This window comes from Pseudonaja textilis, chromosome 3 (genome assembly GCF_049901715.1).
Source record: "Pseudonaja textilis isolate UNSWEBS1 chromosome 3, rPseTex1.2, whole genome shotgun sequence".
Taxonomy (NCBI): domain Eukaryota; kingdom Metazoa; phylum Chordata; class Lepidosauria; order Squamata; family Elapidae; genus Pseudonaja; species Pseudonaja textilis.
The window spans coordinates 162,827,465-162,854,999 of NC_141992.1; the positions used below are offsets into that span (position 1 = coordinate 162,827,465).

General features: G+C 34.1%; 1 protein-coding gene across 2 annotated transcripts in view; it reads right to left on the reverse strand.

Moving 5' to 3' along the window:
* Positions 1-7,414: 7,414 nt before the first annotated feature.
* The window catches only part of TOX (thymocyte selection associated high mobility group box), a 215,380-nt gene continuing 195,259 nt past the window's right edge, over positions 7,415-27,535 (reverse strand). The window contains exons 6-9 of one of the 2 annotated variants that reach the window (XM_026706175.2): positions 20,447-20,527; positions 17,325-17,711; positions 9,842-9,993; positions 7,415-8,574 (exon numbers count right to left, since the gene is read on the reverse strand). In XM_026706175.2, the coding sequence (XP_026561960.1) occupies positions 8,538-8,574; positions 9,842-9,993; positions 17,325-17,711; positions 20,447-20,527 (657 nt within the window). In that variant the 3' untranslated portion in view covers positions 7,415-8,537. The remainder of the gene's footprint in view (positions 8,575-9,841; positions 9,994-17,324; positions 17,712-20,446; positions 20,528-27,535) is intronic. The other variant, XM_087931273.1, reaches the window with a different exon arrangement.

Sequence of the window (27,535 nt, forward strand, 5' to 3'; positions counted from 1 at the left end):
GCTGAACAGTTGAATTGTATTGAGTATTGATTCAAGTTCAGTGGGCTTTGCACATACAGTTTAAGTTATCCATGAATAGTAGATGGTTTATCTTGCCATGTTGGCTTGAGATTTGGTAGCCCATTTTTGTGTTTAGTAGGATGTCAGTGGAATTAATGTGATGTTGAACAGTAGTGGCAAAAGTGAGTCCCCTTGGAAGATTCCTCACCCGATGTTGAGTTCACCAATGTTCTCCCCATTTGCTGTTAGAACTGTTTTCTATTTTGGCATATTTGCTTTCAAAAATGTACAAATATTTTTGCTGATTCCAAAGTTTTCATACAGGCATCAAATGCCTTCTTGTAATCTATTCATGCCATATTTAAATTTGTTCTTTGTTTTGCATTTTTTTAGTACCATTTTGTCAATGAGCAGCTGATCTTTTGATGATGATGATTAGATTATTATTCTTATTATTCTTATTAATTTGTTCCAAGATATATTGGATAAGACTAACACAGTACCCTTGATCTAGTTCATGAAGTTATTGTATCTGGTTTGGACACTGAAGTTACCATGGATTAACTTTCCCAAAAATGACAGCTGGTGTTAATAATAACAGCAAAAACAAGGAAAGATATAAATGCAAATGCAACTGGAGTTGGCAGGCATTTGAATATACTGGAATAATCTTATGTTGGAGTACCATGTTTTGCAACTAACATTTATCTGTTTATTTGCTTGTTTATTGACATCAAGTTCATAGATTCTCCTAAGAGGGCAAATTTCTTCATTTTAATTTCTTGAGAGGACTGAGACTTTATCTATTGCTATTTTTGTCAGAATTTTATCAGCTCTGAAGTCCAGAACAATAGAATAGTGAACCAACTTGTCACTTGATTTATTTTAAATAAAGTAAGAACATTTTTTTCCTGTTTAGAATCAAGCACAGGTTAGAAGAGATTGAAATCACTAGATTAATAATGGATATTACTGTATAAATGACAGAGTAAATTAGCAGTTACTTATAATCTTACACTTCTAATTTAAAAAGCTTTCAAATATATTCCTTTGCATATTACAAAATGAAGCTAAGTAATATGAAAACTATCCACATGGCTGAGCCTGAGATATAGATGATAATAATAACATACAATTGTTCCCTATTTTTCTATTAATGTTTTAATTTTAATGAAATTTCTAGCATAATTTCTATCAAATAAATAGTTTTCTCAAAGTTTTGAAACTTAACTACAAACAGCCCTGAGGCAAAGTTAATTACTTCCATAATTTATCACTTGGAAAATGCAGTCCTGTGTTTAGTGAATATACTGTAGGATGGCAAGGGATAGAGTTGCAGCCTTAGGTATCAAAATATCTCGGACAATTTTTTCAAACTTTATGATAAATTTTTTTTTTATTCATCTGTCTTCTGATTTAATGTTGTTTATTGTTTAAGGGCCTGACTCAAGGGAATTTTCTTATATTCTTATAAATTTTCCAGTAATTATGTCACTTCCTTGGGCTATTTGACATCCTTGTCAAATAGCTGAATATTGGCTGAATATTAATTACCCTGTAATTAAACTGGTGTTTAAAAGCTATATTTATAAATTTGACTCTGGTTTAGCAAGAAACCACAGATATCTTTTAAATCTTTATAAGAATGAGGTAAAATTTCCAGGAATATTGGAATATCTGTTACCTAAGGCAATGAAAACACTAATTTCAGAAAGATAGGTGCAGCGGTTTTGGAGTCAGGCTGCTTTAGAAAAATATGGTAATTTATTTAGCCAGAATTAGGTGAAATTTATGGGCAAGATACATCACAATTATTCTTTGCAAATGCAATTCATATCTGTTCTGACAAATTACTTCAGCCTGATGCAACTTGAAAAGGTCAGTGTTAATCTAAAAACAAAGAACCGTGAGTCCTGTAGAAAAGGCCAAATCAGCTTAAATTGTAGCACATTGTTATTAAGCACAATGGCACATTATGATCTTTATTCCTAATGTTTGATTCTAAGATTGTTCCTAGTTGCTGAAATACAAAACAGATGGACAAAAAGTGTTTTGTTCATAAATGCTGTTTAGGACTAGGATTCAAACAACAGTGTAAGTAATTCCCTGAAAACAAGAGAGTATTAAACATGTGTGATGCATTTGTGTTCTGTTAATCTGTTTTAAAAACCTAAGAAGCAGTAGTTTTATTTATTTACAAGGAAATACCAGAGTTTTCAGTATGTCTTATTTATATATATGTATCAATATGTTTGTATGTATGTGTATATGTGTGTGTATAATCACACACACATGCATATTCTCTTTCCTTTGGATATTTAACAGCTTTTCCTTGTTGCATTATATTGTATTTAATACATATACAATGTGTGTTTGCATAACTTTGATCGGATATAGAAATAGATTCAGAAAGGCTTTTTAAAACCTTAGCTAACCATAAAAGAAAAAAATAATCTTTCTGCAGTATTCTGTAATCCTATTGTACAAATCTAACTATCTGAATCCTGAACTCATCCTCTCTCCTCTTCTGTTTATACAGAATAATCCAACTGTTAAAAACCGTGGTTTTCTGATTTATAAAGTAAGCCACATTCAATTTTGGAATCTGAGCTTCAAGTACGGTATTTCCTATCCACCTGCCTGGCACTTGCTATCAGCTCAGTGACAGATGGAAAGTTAAGCTTTTGGAGTAAAAAAATTCTCTCCAGAAAGCATTTGTTTGGCATCAAGAGGAATACTCAAAATCATGTGCAGAAAAACCAGTGGTTTTATCTTCTAAGATAAGTACTTGCAAGAACACTGCCAGATACAGCAGTTGAAGAACCTGTTTCTGGACAGTAGCATTAGCAATGATTTATGGGTTTATGTTATACCTATGGCACTTAAAAATTCTGCGATAAATAGGCAGTGGCTTCACATATGTCCCTGATGTGTTATGTAATTTAATAAATTATTGCACATTGTGAAATAATTAGTATGTAACTGAAATGTACAACAGAACACAATTGTGGTTTATATTAATATCTGCCAATGTATGTAAGGTTTCCATAATTTTATAATAAACTGATAGAATAAAAATATAATCTCAAGTCTGGAAACTTTATTTATATGGATGCATAACCTAAAATATGTTTTGGGGATTAAAATTGTTTTACCAAGAAGAATATTATGTGTGATACACAATGATAAATGGATTGTTTTATTTTCTTTTGTCAGAAAGCTATTATTGTTATACTAGTGGTGTGGGGACTGGTAAATTATGAATGCTTAAGAAATATTTTGGTAGAATTGCACAATGTTTGACTGCTTTATATTTATTTTTATCCCTGGAGATTTTGCCAATGTCTATTGCTATCCATCTGGCAGGATGTTCATAAACAATCTCCAAACACTGTATTGTCAGTGCTTAAATATGTATCATTAACTTTATTGTGCTAGCTGCTTTATAGATGTTTTCCTCTAGCATTATTGATTTGGAAAGTTTGGCATACAGCACTGTATTGGAATGTATGAAATGGATAAATATCTCATGTAATTGATTACTGGTTATATAATCTTGCAGTTAATGGTAAGCCAGCTAATAGACTATAATGTCTTCCTTCACTGATTAAATTAAAACTAAATGTTTCCTTTTGAAAAATGTAAGTGGGAACCATGCAGATTTGATGAGGAATGTGTACATCTATTTTAAGGTCTTTAAATTAAGTTTATTCTCAGGTAAATGTGCATATAATTGCAGTCTTAGTACTTTGTTTCTGAATGGTGCTAATTATATTTTTCATAACTCTTGAAAGAAAATGCATTATTGTTGCTCCCTTGTTTTTCTCATGACTGGCTGATAACTTTTAATGACTCTTGTGCATATTTGAATTAATATTTTCCTACATTAGTAAAACTATTGGTGAGAAAGCTATAGCAAATAAATTGTGTTTGTGTAAGATGCTAGACCAGATCAGCAAAAGACTTGGTGCTTATAGTTGCAAAATATGTGAACCTTTAGATTTGATTATTAAGTTTTGTTTCATTTTTAAATGGTCTACCATGATGTTTAAATCCCCAAATGGATTCATTCAATAGCTAAAATAATTGTGGCATGTGATTTCTTATCTTCTTTCAGGGGGATAGTCCTGAAGATGACCAAGACTTTGGAAGGATTATAAATATTATTATACTCTTTTTATTGTATAGCTAGGTTTTCAGAAATGAAGATCAAACTCAATCAATTCTATCCAGAGAAATTATGATAGAATTACCCAGTTCTATTTTCTGTGTTTTAGAGATATGAGCACTTTAAAAATTATTAAAAAGTTGGGCCTCAAACTGCACGTGGACACAAGCAATACATTATTCTGCTATTACCACCCTTCCTCCACCAGGCTTCCACACGAGCCTTCAAAAGGAACACCTGCATTAAAGACAAGATTTATTAATGTTAAACTAACTTATAAAGCAACTGCATCATTTTTCAGGTACACCCAGAAGCCTGAAAGAAGAGTTGTTTAAATGAATAGCACAGAGCTGCTGTGCTTGTATAAGATCTGAAGCACTTCATCTAAATCAGGGGTCCCCAACCCCGGGCCACTACCAGGCTACAGCCTGTTCAAAACCGGGCCAGGGGAGAGATGGGCAAGCACACACGCATGAAGCTCCACATGCGTGAGCAGTGGACAAGCACTCTCCACTTGCATGAGGCGAGTGCAAGTGCCTGCCGCTTGTGTAACTGAAGCTTCACATACAAGCGCAAATGCCAAACTCTTGTGTGAGCGGAACTTTGCGCGCAAGCACAAGTGCCCCCTGTTCACTCGAGTTAAGCTTCACATGCAAGCATAAGCATCCTCCACCCATGCAAGTGGAGCTGTGCATGCATGTGTGCATGTGCCTGCCACTCACATGCACTGCCTGCCCTGGGCCAGGCTGCCAAGCTGGAAAGGTAAAGGATGCTGGCCTAAATAATTTTTGAAACATGCACAAACCAAGGTTTATCTTTGCAACTTATCTGCAGTTTAATATGAGGTTATATGTATCAAAATATTTGAGATGTTCTACAAATAGCAACAGAATTAACGTAGATAGTACTTTTTGTGCATTTCATATATTTCAATTACTTCCATTTGTATTTTGCACAAGATTTTTACTTGTAAAGTTGTACTTTCCAGTGGACAGTTTTTATCATTTTATATGCTATGATTTTAATTCTTAGGATTCAAATACATAATTAAATAATATATCCTATTGTTTCCTGGACATAAAACTCCCCCAGTTTTCTGGAATATAATAGCAACTCTTGCACTTTCATAATGTTCCATGTAAGCTTGTTACTCTTGTAGTTTCAGGAAGCAATATTTCCATGCAGATGTTATTTAACTGTCATTAACATGTGTTTCTATTTTGGACTATGCTTCAGACTGCAATTAAATATTATGATATGTCTCTAAATCTTCTCTAAAAAAGATGCCAACAGAATACAAACTTTCCTATCAAATCCTGTCAAGGATGATTCACTTGGTTACTTATCGAGCATCTTTAGCGTTAATTTCAATGGGACTTGATCTTTTATTAGAATAAAGTTAATAGAAAACATTAGCTACTTATTAGTGCTGATAAACAACTCAATATAAAGACAAATAAACTGAGTTCAATCATGAATTTCTCTATGGTAGGAATGTCAAACTCCAGGCCCGTGGGCTAGATCCGGCCTACTGGATGTTTAATCTGGCCTGCAGGGCTGGCCTGGTCCGTGGTGCTTCTGGCAGTCAAAATGGGGTGCATGGGGGCCATGCTTGGCCCCCACACACCCCATTTTTGGCTTAGATGACCTCCTACAGCACTCTGCCAGCCAAAACCCGTGGCCTGTTTTGGCCAGCAAAGTGCTGCAGGAGGCCATCCAGGCCAAAAACGAGGCAGCGGGGGGGGGGCACACATGACTCCCCTGAGTCCTGTTTTGGCCAGCAGGATGTGCTGCACTAGGCCTCTGTCCCGTCTCTTCCTCCACCCCAGCTGACCGACAAAGAACTACAATGCATATCCGGCCCTTGAAGAAATCCAGTTTGACATCCCTGCTCTATGAACTAAAAATAATAAAATTAGGCCCCATCTATAGCTGTTTGAATAATAACAGTTCTCTTTCACTGTTAGTTCTTACATGCTGAAATGTTTCAAGGTTGTACGTTCTTAGGTTTATACCAAACCAAAGATACTGTATTTCTTGGGCATTTGAATAACATTTTTTTTATTAATTATTATGTCTCTATTTTATATATGAAGCAGAATCAAACTAGATTTTTGGAGGAATATTAGGATGATAGTTGATAGATTTATTTCCTACCAAGGGTTTTTTTTTTTAACCATGAAATAATAGTGTATTATTATCTGAGAATCTTCCAACGGTGAAGAGAGACACTGACATTGTCAGATATTGTTCATCTTTATAAAAAGAAGCCTATTTTTTTTCAAATTTTGAGAAATCCCTTTTATGTCAGAGATCATAATCAAGAGTAAGTAGGCATGAATACTATATAGTTTATAATGGGAAAAGTCAGCTATCAAAAAAGAAAAATGTTTATCTAGAATAGTTTCATACTGTATATATTCATTATACAGATGGAAAATCAGATGCACTTTTTAATATCTGTCTAAGCCAGTGGCTACGCTATGATAGCTAGGGAATTCTAGGACCTGGAAGTCCACACAAGTTAAAGTTGCTAAGGTTGAGAAATACTAGTATAGATCAATAATTCATTTTTCCTCTCGCCTGCACTCATTTGCACACTTAAAACCCAAGATAGATTTATCAAAGCTGCTTTATTCTTTACTATGCATGACAATAGTCCTTACACATCTTCAATGTTGGCCTCTAATTTTCTGTTCTCCTATTGGGCCAGCAAGAAAAGAAGCAATGAATCATTTTTTTTCTGCTACTTCATACACCAAAGGATAATGGAACTCTACTTTGTGCTTTCATAACAGTAATAAATTTTGTGGATGTTCTCTCCATTATAATTATCCCTTTCTCCTGATCCTTTTTTTTTTAAAGCAGGTGAGATATTCTTTGAATATGTAAAGGTTTGCTTTATAGCACTGGTCTAGCAATTCAAGTAGATTATAGGGCCTGCACAGCTATAGGTTGTTCTTTTTCTACTTTATGAGCAGTTGAATGACCTCTGCAACCGACACAATCCCTATGAATATGCAGAAATCCTCCTTTCACAGAAGAGAATAGCGGGAAGAATTTCTGCCACCACAGACTTTGGCTGCAGTGTTTCTTCGTATTTAAACATCATCATGCTAGCTCAAGCCTGACTAAACTTAGCAAGAAAGATTTTTAAAAAAGTTTTGATTTAATAGAGTGGAATTATTTTTCCCAGTTTGGTCTCTCAGTTCAACATATGAAGTACAGAATAATTTCTTATTATTTCCATTTTCTGCCACAAAAGCTGATTGGTTTTATTTATCTCACAGGAAAAAAAAATCATCTCAGCAGCAAATACACTGATGCCCACAAAAGTAATTCTTTAAAAAAAAATCTTTTTAAAGATGCTAACAAATTTACTTACAAACACCTATATTTATTATTTCATAAATAGGCGCAACAGTTTCCATAAAAAAAAGATTAAATACAGACACAGGATGAAGAAACAATAATACAGAGCCATATGTAAAGATTATAATTTAGCTGTTTCCAATCTGTTTCTGCATCTAATAAAATATCAAGAAAGCATTTGGCAGTTTTATACATAAGAGGACATAAATGACATTTACTAACTGTTACACATAAAGTGATAAAAAAAGCAGTTTTAGGCAGTACAAAATAAATGTGTTTGCTCTTTTCCCAATATCATTTTTTTCTTTGTATAATTAATGACACAAATCCAATTTCTGTTTAATTAAAATCATTTGGGAATAATTTTCATCTTTCTTTTCAGAGTTTGAAAATATAGAACTATTAGTCAGTTGCTTAAAAATGAAGTAAAAATATGAATGTTTGCCAATTTAACCCCCTTTGTGAAATCAATAAACTGGAATGAGCCAGTTTCAAAGTACAATTAGCTACAAAAAACATTCACATTTTATACTCTAGGAGAGTGAAACATAGATGCTATTTACAACTTGCTATGATTGCTACATAAAGCCATTTAAAAAGTCTTTAGTAGTTTCATATAAACACCCATTATGAAAAACCAATGGAAAATCCAGGACTTTTATCCAAGACATCTACAGTTGCTAAGGCAGTTACTAGCGCAGCACTTCACAGCAAAAATAAAAACCAACAAAATTCAAATGGTCCAATCCTCCTTCTGCAAGGAAGGAAGAAAAGCAATGTCCATTTAAGGAAGGAGAAAGAAAAAGAAAGGAGGGGTGGAGGAACAAGACATTTTTTTCCCAGAGTGAATGACCCACCAGCAAAAATAGTCCTAAGTGCTTAGCGACTTATATGTTCTAAATAAATGCAGAACTGCCTCGACTGCAAAAAGCAATCCATGATGAAAAGACTTTCCTGCATTCCTCAGTGAAAAGAAGAGATGTATTTCCAAATATTTTCAGGTAAGATACAGCGCTTTGTCCCTCTGCATGGCCCTGTTGAAGAGAGGAGGAAGAAAAAAGAAGTTAGGAGTCACATTAAAAAGCAAATGTAAGCAGACACAATGGATGGGATACTGTTAATCTCTGAATCCATGCTGTGATTTTTCAAAGCTGCTGAAACAGTCAAACTATATTTCATATTCTCATTAAACTCAGGTGAAGCTTTATTTTCATAGATAGCTCATTATTGAAAGGAAACCATATTCTTTTGATACTAGAAAAAAAACCTGTGTGGGGAAATTCCAGAAATTTTATTCTCTCAAATTGATATTTATTCTGGCCAAGGATTTTAAAATCTCTTTTCTTTATAGCACTTTGTGGTGGGAAGTTGCAAATTAATAGTTCTTATAATTAGAAAGTATTATGGTTGAATTAAAAGATAATCTTTGCAACTTCCCTTCAAGTCAGATGCCCTGAAAATGAATGTGAGGTGTACCTATGGGAATCATAAAGCCCAGTTGGATGGTAAGTGATATCATAAGCGAACTACAATTAGAGGAGCAAAGATATAGGCAAGGAACTCTGCCTATGTAATAAGACATTGCACTTACCATCTCATGCTCTAAAGCAAAGGTGTCAAACTCATGTCACACCATTGTCACGTGATGTATCACAACTTTTCCCCACTTCACTAAACTGGGTATGGGCGTGGCCAGCGTGTGACATATTCGGCCCACAGCCCATCAGTTTGACAGCCCTGCTCAAAAGCCTATTCCTGAGAGCCAAGAAATTTGCAAGAAGTATGTGAAGTACATGCTATACTGCAAAGGATAAACAAATGAACATAGGAAATCATCTGTATGAGTAAGTGCCTTGTGCTCATGCATAAGGCCCTCTGGATCAATAAACAATGTACCTGTCAAATGAAGCAGTCATAAGCTGTAAAAAGTTGTAAAAAGCTGTAAAAAGAAAACAGCAGCCTTACATGTAAGTTATACTATCTCCTGAATCTGCCTGACAAGTCCCCCAGATTTGGGCACAGAGCAATGGCAGCCAAGACTCAAGGTTGACCAGAGTTATTTAACAAAGACAATCACAAATTAATTGTCCCTTTGAAATATGAGTCTTAGTTGTAGTGCAAGATCTTCTCCCAAAACCTCTTTCCTTAATTGCAGCATATGAAAATGATCCTTCTGTTAGCTATACAAGATTTCTGCTGGCCTCTAGGATATATTTGTTGTATAAAAATGAAAACCACGTCTGAGCCTAGTTTTTGTTTTAAATGCTATTGAATGCCAGGTGGCATGCACTGCCTGCTCACCCATTACTGCAGTAATCATTATTCCATTCCACAGTCTGTGCTGGGGGATTTCTGCACCCTGAACGAACATATTCCATTGCTTGGGTAACAACTTGTGCAGCTGTAGATGCTGGATTGATAATATTCTGGTAATCAGGCTGGAGAGTAAAACCCTAAAAACAAAAACGAAATAAAACAAGGTTTAATTATGCAAGCTAACCTCTCAATTGAAAGGCTTGATAAAGTACCGAGTTGTTCTTCACCATTCTGAAACTTGCAGCAAAAAGAAAATAGATAGGCACTTGTGGCTTTTCAGACAATAATTTTAATTGGTTAAGACAAATGCCAGACAACAAATTGCAATCATGTAGAGAGAAATGTTGAGGCAAAGAACAAAGACATTTTAAAGCTTTGCAAAAAAAAAAAGTTCATTCAACATGAGAAAATAAAAGAAAGGTCTGTGTGTTTCTTGAAGCTCATATTTCAATTCAATCCAAGGATATTCTATTAGTTAATTCCAAGAATATGCAACAGAATCTTTTTGAAGGAGGCAGGCAGCAGGTGGCTGAGTGTTTTATTAGACTACACCTATTCACAATTATTGTTCTCAAACCCCTTTTATTTGGTTCAGCCACAAAAGGACCATCTGCTGCTTCCTTTATTTGCACTTCTTTCTCAACTACACAAAAAATCAACTAAAGCTTTTTAACCCTTGTTAGACTAATGTAGCAAAAAAACCAACAGCCTACCCTCTACCCACCCCCCACTTGCTGTTGTTTGCAACATGTTTAAATGTTTTCCAAATCAGAAAGCTGATCAGATTTTCAAGAATGCTTCACTGCCAAAAGGTCAGGAGACCTGCTTTATTGTATATCATAATAGACCAAGTAATGTACAGCAGAGAAAACAGAACAAACCAGCCTAAAAAGAAACTTCCCAAGGACATCAGAGGATGATACATTAAGTTAATGTTCCATTTAACTGAGCAGAACACATTTGTCAGAAATTGCATTCTTTTCACTAGTTTATATTTGGCAAACAGAACAAATACCTAACTTAAACCAACAGGTTTCTAACTGACCATTCATGTTACTATTTCATGAATAGCTCATGAGGTGGGGTTCATTTAACAAGGGTAAACTTTTCAAGCATTACTTATTTTCAGGTAGGCCAAGATACAGAACTTATGAAGGATGAAGAAGGTTGCAGGCCATTGCTGGAATATAAACTGAAATCATAGTCAATTTACTTGGCCAGTCAATGGTTCCTATCTATTAATATCAGAATGGCTTAATATTATGATGGGGACAATATTTAAATCCATCCACTTTCTAATTATTATTTTTTCTATATGTTAACTAAAATAAAAAATACACAGCCTATATAATGATTGGGAATGGAGGAAGGAACTGAGAAAAGAAAAGAGTAGTCACCCTTCTAAATGAATTCCAGATTTCCACAGCAGATTTGAGTGTCTAAATAGGTTTTTTTTTTTGATAAACAAATAGCTCAGGAAATATCTTGATATTTTCTGTTCCAGTGGAAAACAACAGAGTTAAAAAATATGCTACTAACATGCTTCTAATATTAGGAGTGTCTGCAATATGAGTAAGCAAAAACAATGTATTTATTTTACTGTTGTACATAGCATATTTGAGAACATCTGAATGTAATTTGGGGTGTCAGATTTCTCTAAAACAGTCTTTTAAAAATTTTATTCCATGACATTTCTTTTTAATATAAATAAGTCATATATGCTAATTTTTATCCTAGTTCTGTGATGTCTTGTTAAACTGCATAACACATAATTCTTTCCTAATCTCCTATGATGCTTTTCCCTCAGGGTACTTTTTGAACTTTTCCACGTGATGCCTATTTCTTTTAACTGCAGAGTTAACATTTAACTGCATTTGTTGTATGTTTCAATTCTTAAGAATGTATATTGTTTTAAATCTATAAATCTGTATTGGAGATTTTAACAGAGAAGATTTCTTATATTTTTAAGTGAAACTGTAATAATGCCTATGTAATTTATGAGTTGTCTTGGGAATACTCTAAAATGCAAAGTATGCATTTGAAACAAAACATAATACAGTTTTCTCCAGGCAAATATTAAAGATCAGCTGAAGTATTCTTATACAGCAAACCACAACTTCTCTGTCCTTTCATTGTATGCATCAAAGAATGATTAATACCTTTAAAAAAAAGCTATCTATCAAACTAAGGCTAATATTTTGTTTAAAGAATATCAAATTTAACCAATTATCCATATATCATAATTTATCCTGACATTTCTGTTTTGTGTATAAAGCACCTGGGCTCTTGGTTGTCCATTATTTCCTGCTTTTTCAACCTCAGTTGCTTTGTGCGGCACAGCTGAGATTGAAAAAGCAGGGAAGAAGAGGAGTTTGAAATGCTATGCAGTGCAGCACTTGTCAGTGTCTGGGCGGCACACCTGAGGTTTTTTGGAAATGGTCTACACACATGCGCAAAATGCACTCTCACCAGGGGTGGGATTCTGCCTGCCAGAGAACTGGCAAATTGCACCACTGGTGCATCAAACTTGCCTGCTAAGTTGCTATTTTTCCTTTTTTTCGACAACCATCAACTGTTCTGCTGTGCTGAGAGATTTAGATTAGCTAGAAAACAGGAAATCATTGGATTTCTTGCTTTCTAGTTAATCTAAAAGCAGAATTGAACCTTCCTTAGGACTGAAGCTTCTATTTTTCAGGTCAGACTCAGGTCGCCGATTGCAGATAGACAGATCTTTAAGTGAATCTGTGATTCAGTGAGCAACTCAATCTGCCTGCCTGCTTTGCCTGATCTTGGGTAAAAAGGTTAAAAATAAAAAATTCAATATTTACATACATAGTGTGTTGTGAGTTAATTTTATGAATTTGCTTGCAAGCAAATTTTATCTGACAGGCTCAGGTAGCCGATGGCAGAAAGATAGATCTCTGAATGAAATTGTGATTCTGTGAGTAACTCAATCTGCCTGCCTGCTTTGTCTGATTTTGTGTAAAAGTTGCTTTTTTATAAAAAATTCAATGTTTACAAAAATATTTATAATATTTACATTTACAAGCCATGCCCAGCCAGTCACATGACCACCAAGCAATGCCCAGTCAGCAAGCCACGCCCAGCCAGTCACATGACCACAAAGCCACACCCACAAATTCGGCCATACCCACAGAAACGGTTGTTCAGAAATTTGAATTCCACCCCTGCTTCAATCATAGATCTGCTCTTCAGAATAAATGTGTCAATATCCATATCCAATATTTGAGTCTAATGGAGTTGTATTATTTATATACAAACCGTATTTACATTTTGCAAAGGTTAAAATTTAAGATGTTTCCTCCATTCTTATTGTACCTTCCCAACACTGGATCAAAAGTTCCACTGCATTTCTGGTTAAACCTGAGGAACAGGGACAAAAAACCCCAACTTTTTAAAAAGTTAAAAGTTGGGTTTTTTTTAATTTCCAAAAGCAAAACATTTACATGTAAATTATATTGCTATAAATCCTTCCTAAATAATCCAAAAATAGATAGCTTGCTGTCCAACTTTAATTATATTTTTAAAAAGATTTGGGATCCACAAAAATTGATCTGCAACCTTTGAGTTGTCAACTTCTGTATTAGTCAACAGACCCACTGAATTAATTCATAGTAATTCATGAATCAAAGCATCTTCTGAAAAAGAAACAAGGTGAGGCGTGATGATTTATTTTACTCTAGCTCCTGCAGGAATCAACTGCATAAATGTTTTTGAAATATCGGGTTTGAAATTTTCTATGTCTATCTGTCTGTCTTGGAATGGACAACTCTGATTAGTTTATTTACTTTCTATTTTTGTTCTTCTTTACTTTCTCTTATTGCTCTTTTATATTTTCTTTTCAGAACAAAGCTAGATTTATTAATACTGAGAACAATAAGCGAAGTGTTATTGAATTAATAGCATATTCTACTTCTGTTCAAGAATAAATAAGCTATAATTTAAATTTTAAGCAGATTTCCTTATTAATGAAGAGTTTTCTTTTCTACTGTTAATTGCAAAACAGGAGAATAAATTTCAGTTTCTTAGATTTAATTTGACAATTTTGTTGGTATAATAATGCTTATTAATATTATATTACAAAGCTAATGGAAGAACATCAGAAATACCAAGTGAGAAAATAGGGTTTCAAATTGTTCTTTTACTTACTCTCAAGAGCAGCTCATGAGAGATCAGGTAAACTATCCAGACATAGAAACAAGTATCAGTAGAAGAACTTTGCACACAATTGTTTCAAAAATCATAAAACTGAAACTCTATGAACTAAAAACACAGTGGTAAATGTTATGCGGTGTGCCACCCAAGATAAGATCAATAACCATTTTGTGGCATGCCTTGAATTTTAAGGTTCATTTCCTAGCTCCATGCTGAAATAGAAATAGGGCACTTGATAAAGATTAATTTGACGTCAGATGGCACATTTGCTCTTTAGATTTCTGTATCCCTACTTGGGGGTTTTGTGTGGGCCTGTAGCAAGTACAAAAAAGCTTCCAGTGAAACATAAACAGTGGTCCTCATCTTCCCACTTTACTGGGAACTAATTTCATTTCCTGCCTGTCTAGAGAGGTAATTTCAACAGGCATCTATGTTTTGTCTTCACAACTGATTTATTCATCAATCTCAATGTGATGTTTTTTTAAACTCTTAAATTACACCCAAATTCTAAAGCATCTATTTATTACACAAGGAAATTGAAAATCTGTCTGTGTGATATCACACAAAGATTCTCCCTTAAGGTTATAAGGACACTTGACAGATATTAATGATTTTTCTCCTTCTCCTAAACCACATTTAGAAAAACAACGCGTGGGGGAGTGAGTAGTGAAAGTGGCTAAAAGGAATGAAATACAACCAAATACTTACTGAATTTTAAAACTGCAGACAAAACAAGCCAATATTTTCTTCAAAAGCTAGTGCATAATCATAGTGCTAAAGAAAAAAATGTTGTAAAAGGAGTAGAAATGAATATATTGGAAAGCCATGACTTTTCCCATGGGAATTAAATACAACAGCCCCTGCCATAGTTGAGCTATACAAGAATAATATAATTCATATGTGTGTTTGCCTATGTTAATGTTTGTGTAGGTATCTGTCTCACATAGAGATTACAGAGATGAGAAAAGTTTGTTTTTTCAATATGATGTTCTCCACTAAGATCAGTGCTTTTCAATGTTTACATCTTATATCTTGTCAATTACATTAGCAAAGAAACAGGTTACATATGATGGTACATTTAACTATGCCCCAGTCAGTGGGAAATGATCATTCTCTTGGATATGTGGAGATATGTGGAGATGTGAAGCCACAACATTTTTTAGTCTGCATTGGTAAACTTGACTAGGAATTATGGAACCCCTAGTCTAGTTGTTTGGAAGAGGCAGACTGTTTTAATTAGCTTTTTGTAATTACAAATATACACATGACATATTAGAATATATAAATGGTAACAATCCAATGTTGAAAATAGGCAATTTGACTCAGGAACACAGGTAAGAAAACAAGCTGACTCCTAGCCAGAACATCAATATGTTCTGAAGAAAGCTATCCTAAAATATTCGTATACTGCTTAAAAAACAAAGTACGGGGGTTGGGCTGCTAGAAGACCTCCAAGATCCCTTCCAAATATGTTATTCTGAGTGCAGTAAGTTAGCCTATTAAATATTGCAATGCAAGAAATCAAAATGAGGTAGTTTTTCAACCACAGTATATTTTTTATTCTGTTTTAATGAAAATTGTATTTACATTTTATGGGAAAGTAGGAAAATCTATGTTACAAAAGGTCATTAGCAGTGCAAATAAAGACATCCATACGTATGTGATCTATTTCCTAGAACTCATTATCAAATAGTTTTACTTGAAAATAAAATGTATAAGATATACTTAAATTTATGATAACCATAAAGAAAAAGCATAGCTGTTTTTGCTTATGAATATTATAAGGAAATTTACTTAACTAGCTAGCCTGTTGTGATTTTTTTTGCTAATGAATTTAGAGGAAAATATGACCAATGAGAAACTTCAGGCAGAGGCAAACTCTCTAGGTGAAATGGATTCATTTTAACCATATGTAAGTTAAAGCATAGTGGGAAAAAAATCTAAATGTTTGCGCTTATGACAAATAAATTGATGCCACTCTTATTATACTCTGTCAAATTAAATAATTTTATTTAATACCATACTCTTAATAAAGGTGTGTCAAACTCGTGGCCCAAAGGCTGCATGTATCATGTCCCACACACAATTTACTAAAGGGAGAAAAACTTGTGATACATCATGCTGCCATGATGCTGTGAGTTTGACACCCCTGTTCTAATAGAATTAACAGTGCAACCCACAGTTCTTCATTACAATAAAGTAGTGAAAGCTCAGAATTTTCTATAATATTCCTACTTCTATGCTATTACCCACTTCTTAGCTTGGAGACATCACATGGGAATCGAATATAGTTGAGGAATATGTTCTAAAGCAGGAGGAAATGTGCTCTGCTTTAGATTCTGATTTAAATCAGAATGTCCAACTGAAATTTAGGTTCAGAAGTATCATAACAAGTAGGTTAAATTGAGATATAATCAGCAACAGAATTATGGTATGGCTATGCCAGTTTCCACACAATATATTAAAACTGGAATGTTTTATATGGTAAAGGACCTGAGGATCTAGTTATTCTTTCACTATGAGAAAAATGTTCTCCAAATGATTATAACTTGCTGAGAATTGAGAATCATCACAATATGAACATTCCCAAAAAATTCTCTTCACTAATATTTCTCAAGTGATGTATGTTATAATGTTTTCTTGCAAACAAACCTATACTCTCCACAATTAGGGACATTGTTTGTGGAATAGTCCATACATCTAAAGTTATAGATCAGAACAATTCTTTTCCTACAGCTATATTTAATACTTTATTTCAGATGTCATTTAACAAAGATCAACAGGGAGTGCTCATGTGCCAAGTTTCCTAATTTAACTACATACCATATTTTTTGGACTGTAAGATGCACATTAGCTTTAGAAGAAAAAAACAAAACAAAAAAAATCTGCCTCTGCTGCCCATTCACCGCCACTGCCCATTTGCCATTGCTGCAGCCCATTCACCACAGCCCATTCACCCCCGCAGCGGCCTGTTCGCCACCTGTTGATCATGGCCCATTTGCTGCAGCCCGTTTGCCATGGCTCATTTGCCACTGCTGACACCTGTTAACTATTGCCCATTTGCCACTGATCCCCATAATCCCTGCTGATCCCTGCCACCTGATCAGCAACACACCAACCTCCCTTGCCCTCCGCAATATTCACTCTATAAGAAGCACAGACATTTCCACCCACTTTTGGGGGGGAAGTACGTCTTATAGTCCAAAAATACGGTAAGCTGATTAAGTAAACAAAAGAAATTACTCATGACATATATTAGGAGGTAACAGTTTAAAATTCAGCAAGGACTTACTTGTTGCATTGTTGGTGAATGTATAGCAGACTGCACTTGCATCGGCAGCTGATTTCCAATGGATTGCTGCATTGTAAGTGTCTGATGTTGTTGTATACTGAGATGTGGATGAATTGGAGGACTCATCTGAAGGGTTGGTGGAGGAGTTACAGCCAGGTTGGCTATTGAAACAGTCACTGGCATTTGGTTGTTAGGCTTAGGTGCTATATTCCTTGGAATATTGGGATGTATGGCTGTTATATGAGGATTTATTCCTGTTTGTTGATGGTAATGGGAACCTAAGTACATTGCTGAATGAGGCTGTGTGGATGCATGGAATACTGGCTGCTTTGGACTCATCATCTGAGGCTGCTGAGAAACCTTAACATCCACGGGCTCATTGTAGCTCTGTTTAAAAAAGAAAAACCCCCACCATCAATTATTAGAAGTCTGAGATGTGTAGTTGTCCTGAGAGACAAGACATCGATAATGTCAATATTAAAAAAGCTTGTATATTTTTTCCTCAGTTTCCTACATTGTTATTTTCTAATACCTGTATTATAAACTTGATGTGCTCACATAAAGGCAGTAAAGAGTACAGTATTAACTCCCAAGGGCTTGCCAGCAAATATGTATCTGAATAATAATTTATATCTTAAGGAGAAGTTAAAGGAATAACTATTGAAATATGCCAGGAAAAAAATGATAAAATCTTCCGCAAATGGTTCTATGTCAAAAGAAACGTTGGAAGATTCCTGTATGTCCTTATTCTATGACCTCAATGTCACATTTGCTCCATTTTCAAGTCAAAATAAGTTTAATGTTAGTCTAAGCTTTCTAGGGTTACTGGAGCCTGTGAGAGCCATTTGTATTCTTTCTGATATATGCACCATCACCACCAATCAGCATATATGCACATTACAGAAATTGCTTCATTATCTGTAATAATGTACAGTGAAAAAATGATAACTTCATTTCCCCCATCAAGCTTTAATAATGATAGCAACAAAAATGTATTTTCTCCAGTAAACTGCACAAAATTAAATGGAAATGATAAAGGGAATTCAATTTTCTGTGTATAGGTAAGAGTATGTCTTTCATTTCTGTAAAGTGGTACATGTACATATTTATGCACACAGAAAAATATATTTGAAAAGGCAAAAAATATGAAATGCTGCTTTTTAAAAACTTCAAAGGCAAAAGTTACACCAAAAAAAGTAGATGTCAATGGTGTTTCATCTTATACTAATAGAATTTAATTATTTATAAAGTTCATTTTGTAACAATTGTTCCACTGAAATATTCAATATAGAGAACTGAAAACCCATTGAATGTTTTAGAATCCTGCCTCTGTGATTCGGAGTCAAAGTACAACTGATCCAAGTTATACCCAAATAAAAAAAGGAAAAAAACAAAAATGGAATCAGTGAATACTTCTGGCAATAATTTGAAAAGGGGGAGGGATGTCTCTGTGTGGGTGTGTGTACAATTTCCACACAGTTCATAATGTTTAGAATTTCCCTAAGGGCAAGAATCCTAAGAATTTATGCTGAAGAGTGAAGACATAAGGGGTACAAGGAAAGCCACAAAACTATTACAAAGATAAACAAAAATCTGAAAACTATTATTTTTAGGATTTATCAAAAAAAAATTATGTATATTAATTCAAAAGCTAATATATTTTAAACACCTGAGGAAGATTATTTTTCTGTGTGAATTTTAAAGATAATCTAATCTTTATAAATTGTATAAAATGTATGTGTTTTAGGGTATAAGAATTACATACAGTTAGAAGAATAAGCATAAAACCATGGCAGTCTGATCTTAGTTGGGTCTGATAATGTATAATAGGGCATTAACTAACCATCCTATGCAATCAGAACTCAATCAGCCATCTTGAATGCAATGTAAAAATCCTTGAACTAAACATGAATACAAAGCATTATCTTATGTATGATTTTCAGAAACTTGAGAGTAAGCATCCATCTTAAAATGAAGCTATTCTTCAGAGGCTGAAAGATTATAAATTATTTGTTACAACATATCAGAGATACTGAAATGATCATAAACCAATAGTATGCCTGGTTTCCTTGTTGGAGGTCCCAAATCAATTCCTGGCATTTGAAGAAAATTCTACTTGAAATTATCAGTCACTGTAAGAATTTTCTTATGAAGAGATAGGCAACAAAAAAATAGATAGATGATAGACAGACAGACAGACAGACAGATAGACAGACAAAGGAAATTTCTATATTTTGCTCTACATTGAAGTGGATATGGTTTCCTGTCTTTAAATTTGTTTGGGATACATTTTTATGTTGTATTCTGTTGGAACTGGAAACAAAGTATTTATGAAGTGACAAATCTAGCCAGCTCAACAGTAACAACAGCAAAGCCATGGTTAAGTAATGAAAAGTGCTTTTTTTTTTTTTAGAAATAAAGTTTCAGCTCACCATATCTTAAAAATGCTGTATAATTTGTTAAACTACATGCAAAACTAATAGAAGTTGCAACTTAGAACAACGGTAAACTTTCATTTTTTAAAATATTAAGTATTTTTAATAAGTTCATAATTTGAATAGCATTATATAGAATGTTTTTTGATCTGGTATTTTATTTTTTCACTCCATATCAAGCAAGTGGACTACAAACCAGGATTCTGTTGCTTTGCATGTACACTGAGTGCTTCTGCACCAGTGACAAATTCCTTGTGTGTCTAATCACATTTGGCCAATAAAATATTCAAGATTCAAATAAAGCATTCAGGATTAATTTCAGTAGCACTGTTCATTTACCAGTGGCAAATTTCAAAATGGCAAAAAGATCTGAGAATGTTCTGGCACATTTTCCAATATTATACCAACATATATTTCTAACATCATTTTAAAATGAACATGACCATTTTTAAAGTAATCCAAACAAAATAAAATATGCTATAGACATGTTAGGAAAATATGTGAGAACAGTCAGCCAGTAAAGCTGCTGCTTAGCAGTAGTGACAATCACTAGACTGGAATCTGAAGTTCAACATTACACCACAACAGGTTGAAGAAGCCAACTTTGTAGTGACAATTCCACCCCCCCCCCAGTCCTGCTCATGGTTTCAGCCTGCAAAATTCTATGACAACTGAAACCCATATTACCTTTGATACAAGGCTTGCTCTATATGCAGCTAACTGCTTCAGATATTCTTTCTTAGCAGCTTCAGTTTTCTTTTTATATATCTTAAAAAAAAACCAAGAGGAAAAAGTCAGTAACAATGTTAAACTTGCTTTCAAATAAAATTCCATCCTCAAGAATACATTTATTAAAACAACAAGCTTGTGCTTTTAATTATGTGCTTCCTATACCCTTTTCTCACAAGGAATAATGACAAGAGTTAAAATGTAAAAGTACAGGTTATTTAGCTGCCAAAAGTCATGTGAAACATTAACCTGAGAACTAATCATTAAAAGAAAGGCTTCAAACAGTTACTTTGACCAAAACTATCATACTGCTACACACATTATTACATTACCCTCATTAACACCTCTTCCAGATATGTTGAATTACAACTCCAATAATTTTCAGTTACTATGAATGAAGCCTTTTTAGCAATTTATCTGTGATGATCATAACATAAAAATGTTCACTGGATAAAATCTCAATCAACTTAGATTCATTTTGATAACAATTTATCATACACAACCCAGATTCAATGAAATTAAATCTGAATTGAGTTTGCTATGATAAGACACAAGCTTAGGAACAAGGCTTAGCATGTTTTGCTACCATTCTCTGCTCACCAGGAAGTCACAAATGATACCATACTGCCTGCTTTAAGGGACAATTTCACAATCAACTGAAATACTGGTTAGCAATACAATTTTCACCTGAGATGCTTGCCGACTCCAAAATAATGATGCATTTCTGACAGATAGTACATTGAAATAATAACAAAGCCATTATTGTAATGGCTATTCAACATCATGAACCTGTCATAACAGTAATAATAGCAATAGTCATCAGCAACAAACTAAAAAGGAAATATGAATACATCATTCTGATAACATCAATTAACAAACATCTATATCATGTGTAAATGTCATGATCTAATATATAAGAAAATTCAGTAGGGAGATATTCTGTAGCACTGCATAAAATAACATTCACAAATAGGTACAAACACGAAGTCATCTTTGCTGCTTTATACCATGGATATAAACCATGGATATAATTTTTTTTTTTTGTTTATCAAATTTATATGGATGCACATCTCACACAAAGTGACTTTGGGAAGTGTACAACAAAACATACCATTAAAACATATTACAAAAACAATTAAAATAATTAAATGGTAATTATGTCTGAATTGGTAGTTGATTAGGATATTGTTTAATGCATGATTCTTTTGTCTGGTATTGCTCTTGGTGTTAATTCCTGCTGACCTGAGTGTTGACTGCTGGTGATGTTCTGGTGTTTTTGTTTTGTTTTTAGCCTTTAATCCTAAATAGTGGCTGTTGCAGTTTTTCCACTGTATATTGTAGATGACTGCTGTTTTTTTGGGGGGGGGGGCATACTAGAACTTTTAAATTTATTTTACTACGTACCTGTTGTCTCCATGATATATACTCAGAAAAAGGATCTATTTTTGTAAGTTTGCAGTGATATATTTCAAACTTATGACCCATTATTTTAATACAAAGCACAGACATATACTTCCAAGTAATGCATTTCAAAACTATAAAATTATTTATGAAAAAGCACTGAATTGTTATGCACTTTTTTATTCCATCAAAGTGATGGCTTTGACAGCATGCAAATTTCTCTTATCTTTGCTGGAAAAATCCTAAGATTTCTTAAAAGAATTAAAGATTTTGCATCCCAGGAAAATTGTAAGATCATAATTAAGAAATAGGTATCCTATGATTCAAGATTATAAATAGAAGAATAAGAATATGGCATGTGTACATTCTTTTTCAATTTTTTCAGATTGCAAATCTTTGCACAGTTTGTTTCCATAAGCATTTATAATAAGTTATCTTTCTGAGTTGATTGGTTGTAGTTATTGCTAACATGTATTGTTTGTTTCATGGAAACGAAACACCCATTACTTGACAGATTTTCCTCTCTAGCAGCTAAAATTAAATTTGCCTGACCTGAAGAAACAGGCAAGAATATAAATTGCACTCTCTTTGAATACATCTGCATAATTTTGTTATTTCATATTCAAAACAAATACTAAAAATATAAGAATAATAGATCACAGATTTATTTCTGACATTTCTCATTCCATGTGTCCAATTAACGGTAGTTCTATTGAACTTTATACATAGGTACAATTATGGAAGTTTATCATATAGATACCATTTCCTGTCTAGTCATAGACTATTTAATACTTGATCCTCAAAGTTAAGGCTATGATAGAGAGTAATTAATAATATTTTATAGCTGAAATATAACAAAAAGATTCTAAGATGGAAAACACACTGTTAGAGTAATAAACATAGCTGAGCTACAAGACCCAAAAGTCAAATGTTCTATAAAAACCCACACCACTACAAATAGTGCCTTTATTAACAACTATTTATTAACATCATGGTGGAGCTTTGAAATTAAATAAGGAAAATATATGAGGGGTCCATGGTGCTCTCTGAGCTAGGTTGTTTTCTTGCAGACGTTTCATTATCCAAACTAGGTAACATCATCAGTACAGTGATGATGTTACCTTAGCTTGGGTAATGTAATGTTTGCAAGAAAAGAATCCAGCTCAGAGAGCACCAAAGATCTGTCATGTCAACCCTGAGCTATAAATATTTTCCTTTATTAGGAAAATATATGAATATCAATACCAATATACTGTAGGATAAATTTATTGGACTTAATACCAGAAATTAATATTCACACATTACATGCAATAATTCTTCAGCCCCATCATGTACTATGATTTAAACATGTACAGTTGTGATTTAATTAAACATTATAGTTGTGATTTAATTAAAGATCTAATGAGGGTTGGGATTCTACCAGTTCGCACCTATACTTTAACATTCTAAGCAGTTTGTAGAATCGGTTGTTAGAAGAAATTACTGGCCTAATCCTGTAAGGAAGGCAAGAAGGAAACATTCTGGTGTTGCTTACAGAAACTGCCTCTCTGTTAACCCTTATTACATTCTTGGCAGGACTAGACTTCCTGTCTCAGGAACTTCTGTGGAGTTTTTTTCCCTTCTTTTGCTGGTACTTTGCTTTTGTGGAGTGACTATTCAAAGTTAAAATGGCACTGAAAAAAGTGACATATGACCAATTTTCACACTTATGACTGTTGCAGCATCCCCACAGTCATGAGAGGCCAGGCGAGGAAATGCGTGCCTCGATGTGAGTGATATTGAGTTGGCCACGCCTAGCCAATAACATGACCACCAAGCCATGTCCACCCAGTCACATGACCACCAAGCCACGCCCACCAACTAAGCCACACCCACAGAATCGGTTGTTAAAAATTTGAATCCCACCCCTGGATCTAACTATCTTTCATTTAAACAATTTTAGCCATCTGAGTAATTTCTGGAGAGCTAAATTCTCTTTTATCAATTTATACTGGTAATGACATTTACTGCACTTATGACTCACCTGATCATTTGCCAGCATCTGGTACCTGCAATAGCAGATATTGATCAGAGGTGACTTAGACCTGGCCAATAACCTGAGCTATGTGTGACTTGGTTGGATATATATTGCCCCACCCAAGATCTGGTACAAGCAATATTGATTGGAATGCAAGGCCATCTTCTCAGAATCAGATTTGCAAGTAGTTGAATCCAGATCATTATCTTTTGGTGCCACCAGCTTAAGCATGTTTATAAACTGTAGGCAGCTAGACACATGAAATGAATGGCCGCTGCAGCTTGGTGGTACATAAAATACTTACGAGACACTCTGCATTTCATTCACTTCTTTCTACAGATGCTAGATATTGCAACCTTCAATCACAGACTGTAGATGTATTTAAACTTTTAAAGAAAATTGCAGATGAGATACATTCTCACCTATAATTTTCAGGTTAAAAAAATAAACAATGATTAACTCTGAGAAGCCAATATTTTCTATTATTGCTCTAAATAAAGTATTAGATGTAGCATCTAATTGTGTAGAATCTAGGCATTTCACTCTCTGTTGGTGTACTTTATTTGATGTATGTTGTTTTCCTATTTTCCCATATCATCATCGTGCACACTTCTAAGCCATCTTATATCACTGAATGGTATAATGCAAACCATTGGATAGTCTTTCAGATTCTAATATACTATCTTTACCTACTGGAAGGAGCTTCAATGTGTATAATGGTTGAACAGAACTAGTTGAATCTTATTCACGTATACTAAAATATGTAACAGATGAATGCATTACAATTGACAATGTAGATGGAATGCAGAGTCTCTCATAAGTATTTTATGTACCATCAAGCTGAATGTACAATCGTCTACAATTGATATTAAAAGTGAAAGGAAAATGATTTATGCTGTAAGCAGCACTAGTAAGTAAATGCAACATGAGCAACTATTTGTAGATTATTCAGGTAACTTTTGCTGCTTCTTTTTACTAGCTCGGTCTATAAACTACAAGTTGGGGAAGACAAATTCTAAATCTAGCAGCCAATTTCTCAGAAGGTTTTGACTAAAGATAATGAGTAGAGACTTCTTTCAAAGGTCTCGACCCTTGTGAGTTCTACTCCTGCCTTAGCAATGGAAGTCAGCTGGGTGACTTTGGGCCAATCACTCTATCTCTCAGTCCAACCCATGTCACAGGGTTGTTGTTGTTGGGAAAATAGGAAGAGGAAGAAGTATTAAATATGTTTGCTGCCTTGAGTTATTTATAAACAATAATAAAGGTGGGATAAAAATCAAATAAAAAATCAAATCAGATTTAGATGTTTTGGAACTGCTTATGCTGCTTTATAAATAAGCACCCTTTCGTCATAGTAACTTGTTTTGTGAAAGGCCTAATTCAGGCACTTAAGACTTCAAACTGGAGTCCAAATTGTCCTAGTCAAGGAAGAAGATGACAAGATGTTCACCAAATGTGCACAACCTAATAAGTATTTATAATTTTTATTACTGACTGGGTGAGATCGAAGTTACTTTTTATAGAAAGGCAGAAAAGAAATCAAACTATTGGAAAGTCAGCCCAACGATACATGGTGGTATTAAGACTTCCAATTATTTTGAAATGGCATACTCTCTTTCATTAACACAATGCTAGAGAATAAGTTGTGGATTACACTTAAAATTGGCTGAGTAATTTAAGTCAGCGTTAGAAAGATAATTTTATTCTATTGTTGAATGAAATTCTAATGATCAAAAACTCTCTACATTCTTGACCATCAAAGTTAGATGGTCAACTAACCAACCAGAAATGCAATCTTGTTTCAACGTGGTAGGAACAAACCATTTGATATTAATTAACAATTACTATATTAATAGATATACTATATTACTAGATGTTGCTACCAAATTACCGGTGTATCATCATCAGTGGGTGATTCCTATGAAAGACAGAACAAGTTTGATAAAAACATCTGAAATAAATGTAGGATAATTTGTGCAAAACTGCAAATAATTCTTAATCTCTGGATTGCCTCCAAATCTACAGTGGAAACTATATTTACTGTATTTTGTTTGCAAGGCGACAGACATATTTTATCAACAGCTTGGCTTACAGTCTATTAAGCACAGTTGTAGTCCAAAGAGTAGAAAGACACAAACGATCTGTTTAAAACACATAAAGACGACTGTTTACAAATGGAACCCAGTATTTTAAAAACACAACAAAAGTAATTTTACTATAAAATTATGCCAAGAAAAATGTGCTACTGGAAATGGATTTTTTTGAAGGGGAAGGCAGTTGCTGTATTTTCATCTTTCTCTGCAGCCCAGAGAAATTGACCATTCCTGAAGACTGCCAATACCTAGGAAATACTTTCTCAGATGTGCAATGACAAGAAGTTGCAATGTCCACAGTTTTCTGTACAGAGTTTATCTTTCCTTTTGTTTTTTTATGTTTGTATTAGGAGAGTGAGACATATACAGAGTATATGTTAGGAAGAAAAAGGTGGAACACTTCTAAGTCAGATTATCATTCACAGATGGAAAAGGATTTAGATATCTACATATCAGAAGCAAAACAATGTGATCACCAACTTTTCTAGTCCCTCTTCCCTCTATTTGATGTTGGGGGCATGGCTTCCTTCTTCATTAGTGATATTGCTGCCAAATGCTCGTTAGTTTACAACAAACATAACCCATCATGACTTGATTATAAAAAAATGACTTGGCATGTATTACTGACTGTTACAGATACAATGGTGATTGAGTTTGATCTGAGTTTGGGGTTATAATCTGTTCACTTAATTTTTCTAAACAGCATTACTTCAAACTAAAGTATGAGTTGGTGGAGTTTTCAGAGTTGATAGAGCACCATCTCTCTTATTGGAAGACCTATAGTTGGCAATTGGTCAATGAGACACAATAGGGATTCTAATGATAAAGGACCAACCCAGCTGCCCCAAAGAAATTGGCTGAGATAGTCTCTAGTAATGTTTGAAGCTTAAGCTTCTGTCTGGATTTTGAAGAGCTCCAGAAACCAACCAGAAGATGTTCATAGTGCATATGATATAAATATTATAGGGAGAGTTTTGAATGTATGTTACTATAGAGAGTCATGTCCTCTGTGACAGTGAAAGCTGAAAAAATTACTTTGAAGCTTAAATTGCATCGTCAAGTAGTCATCAAAAGCTTTTGTTACCAGTACTTACTGCCACCTACACTTACTATTCCAATATTACAATGTTTAAAAGTCTATTGAGATAAATTTGCAAGGCAATTCAAAATTAAAATAACTTTTGGGGTTTGTTTTGCTTGTTGAAATTCTATAATGCCTCCTGGGAAGTCCAATGTACTGTCTATATATATGAAGTTATTTTCAAATTTTGAAACATGAGAATATGGACCTGATACTTGAAACTTCTTGGGTACATATATCCTCTTGACTAATATTTATACTGGGTTGTTTTAATTGAATGATTGACTGGATACACGTGTGTGTGTCTGTGTGTGTGTATGAGAGAGAGAGAGAGAGAGAGAAATACTGTATGTATTATATACAGGAGAAACAATAGTAATGCATCTAGTAATAGTCATCAGAAATGTTGAGTCTGGTGGTGTCAATATACTAATAACACTCAGCTAGAAATCTAA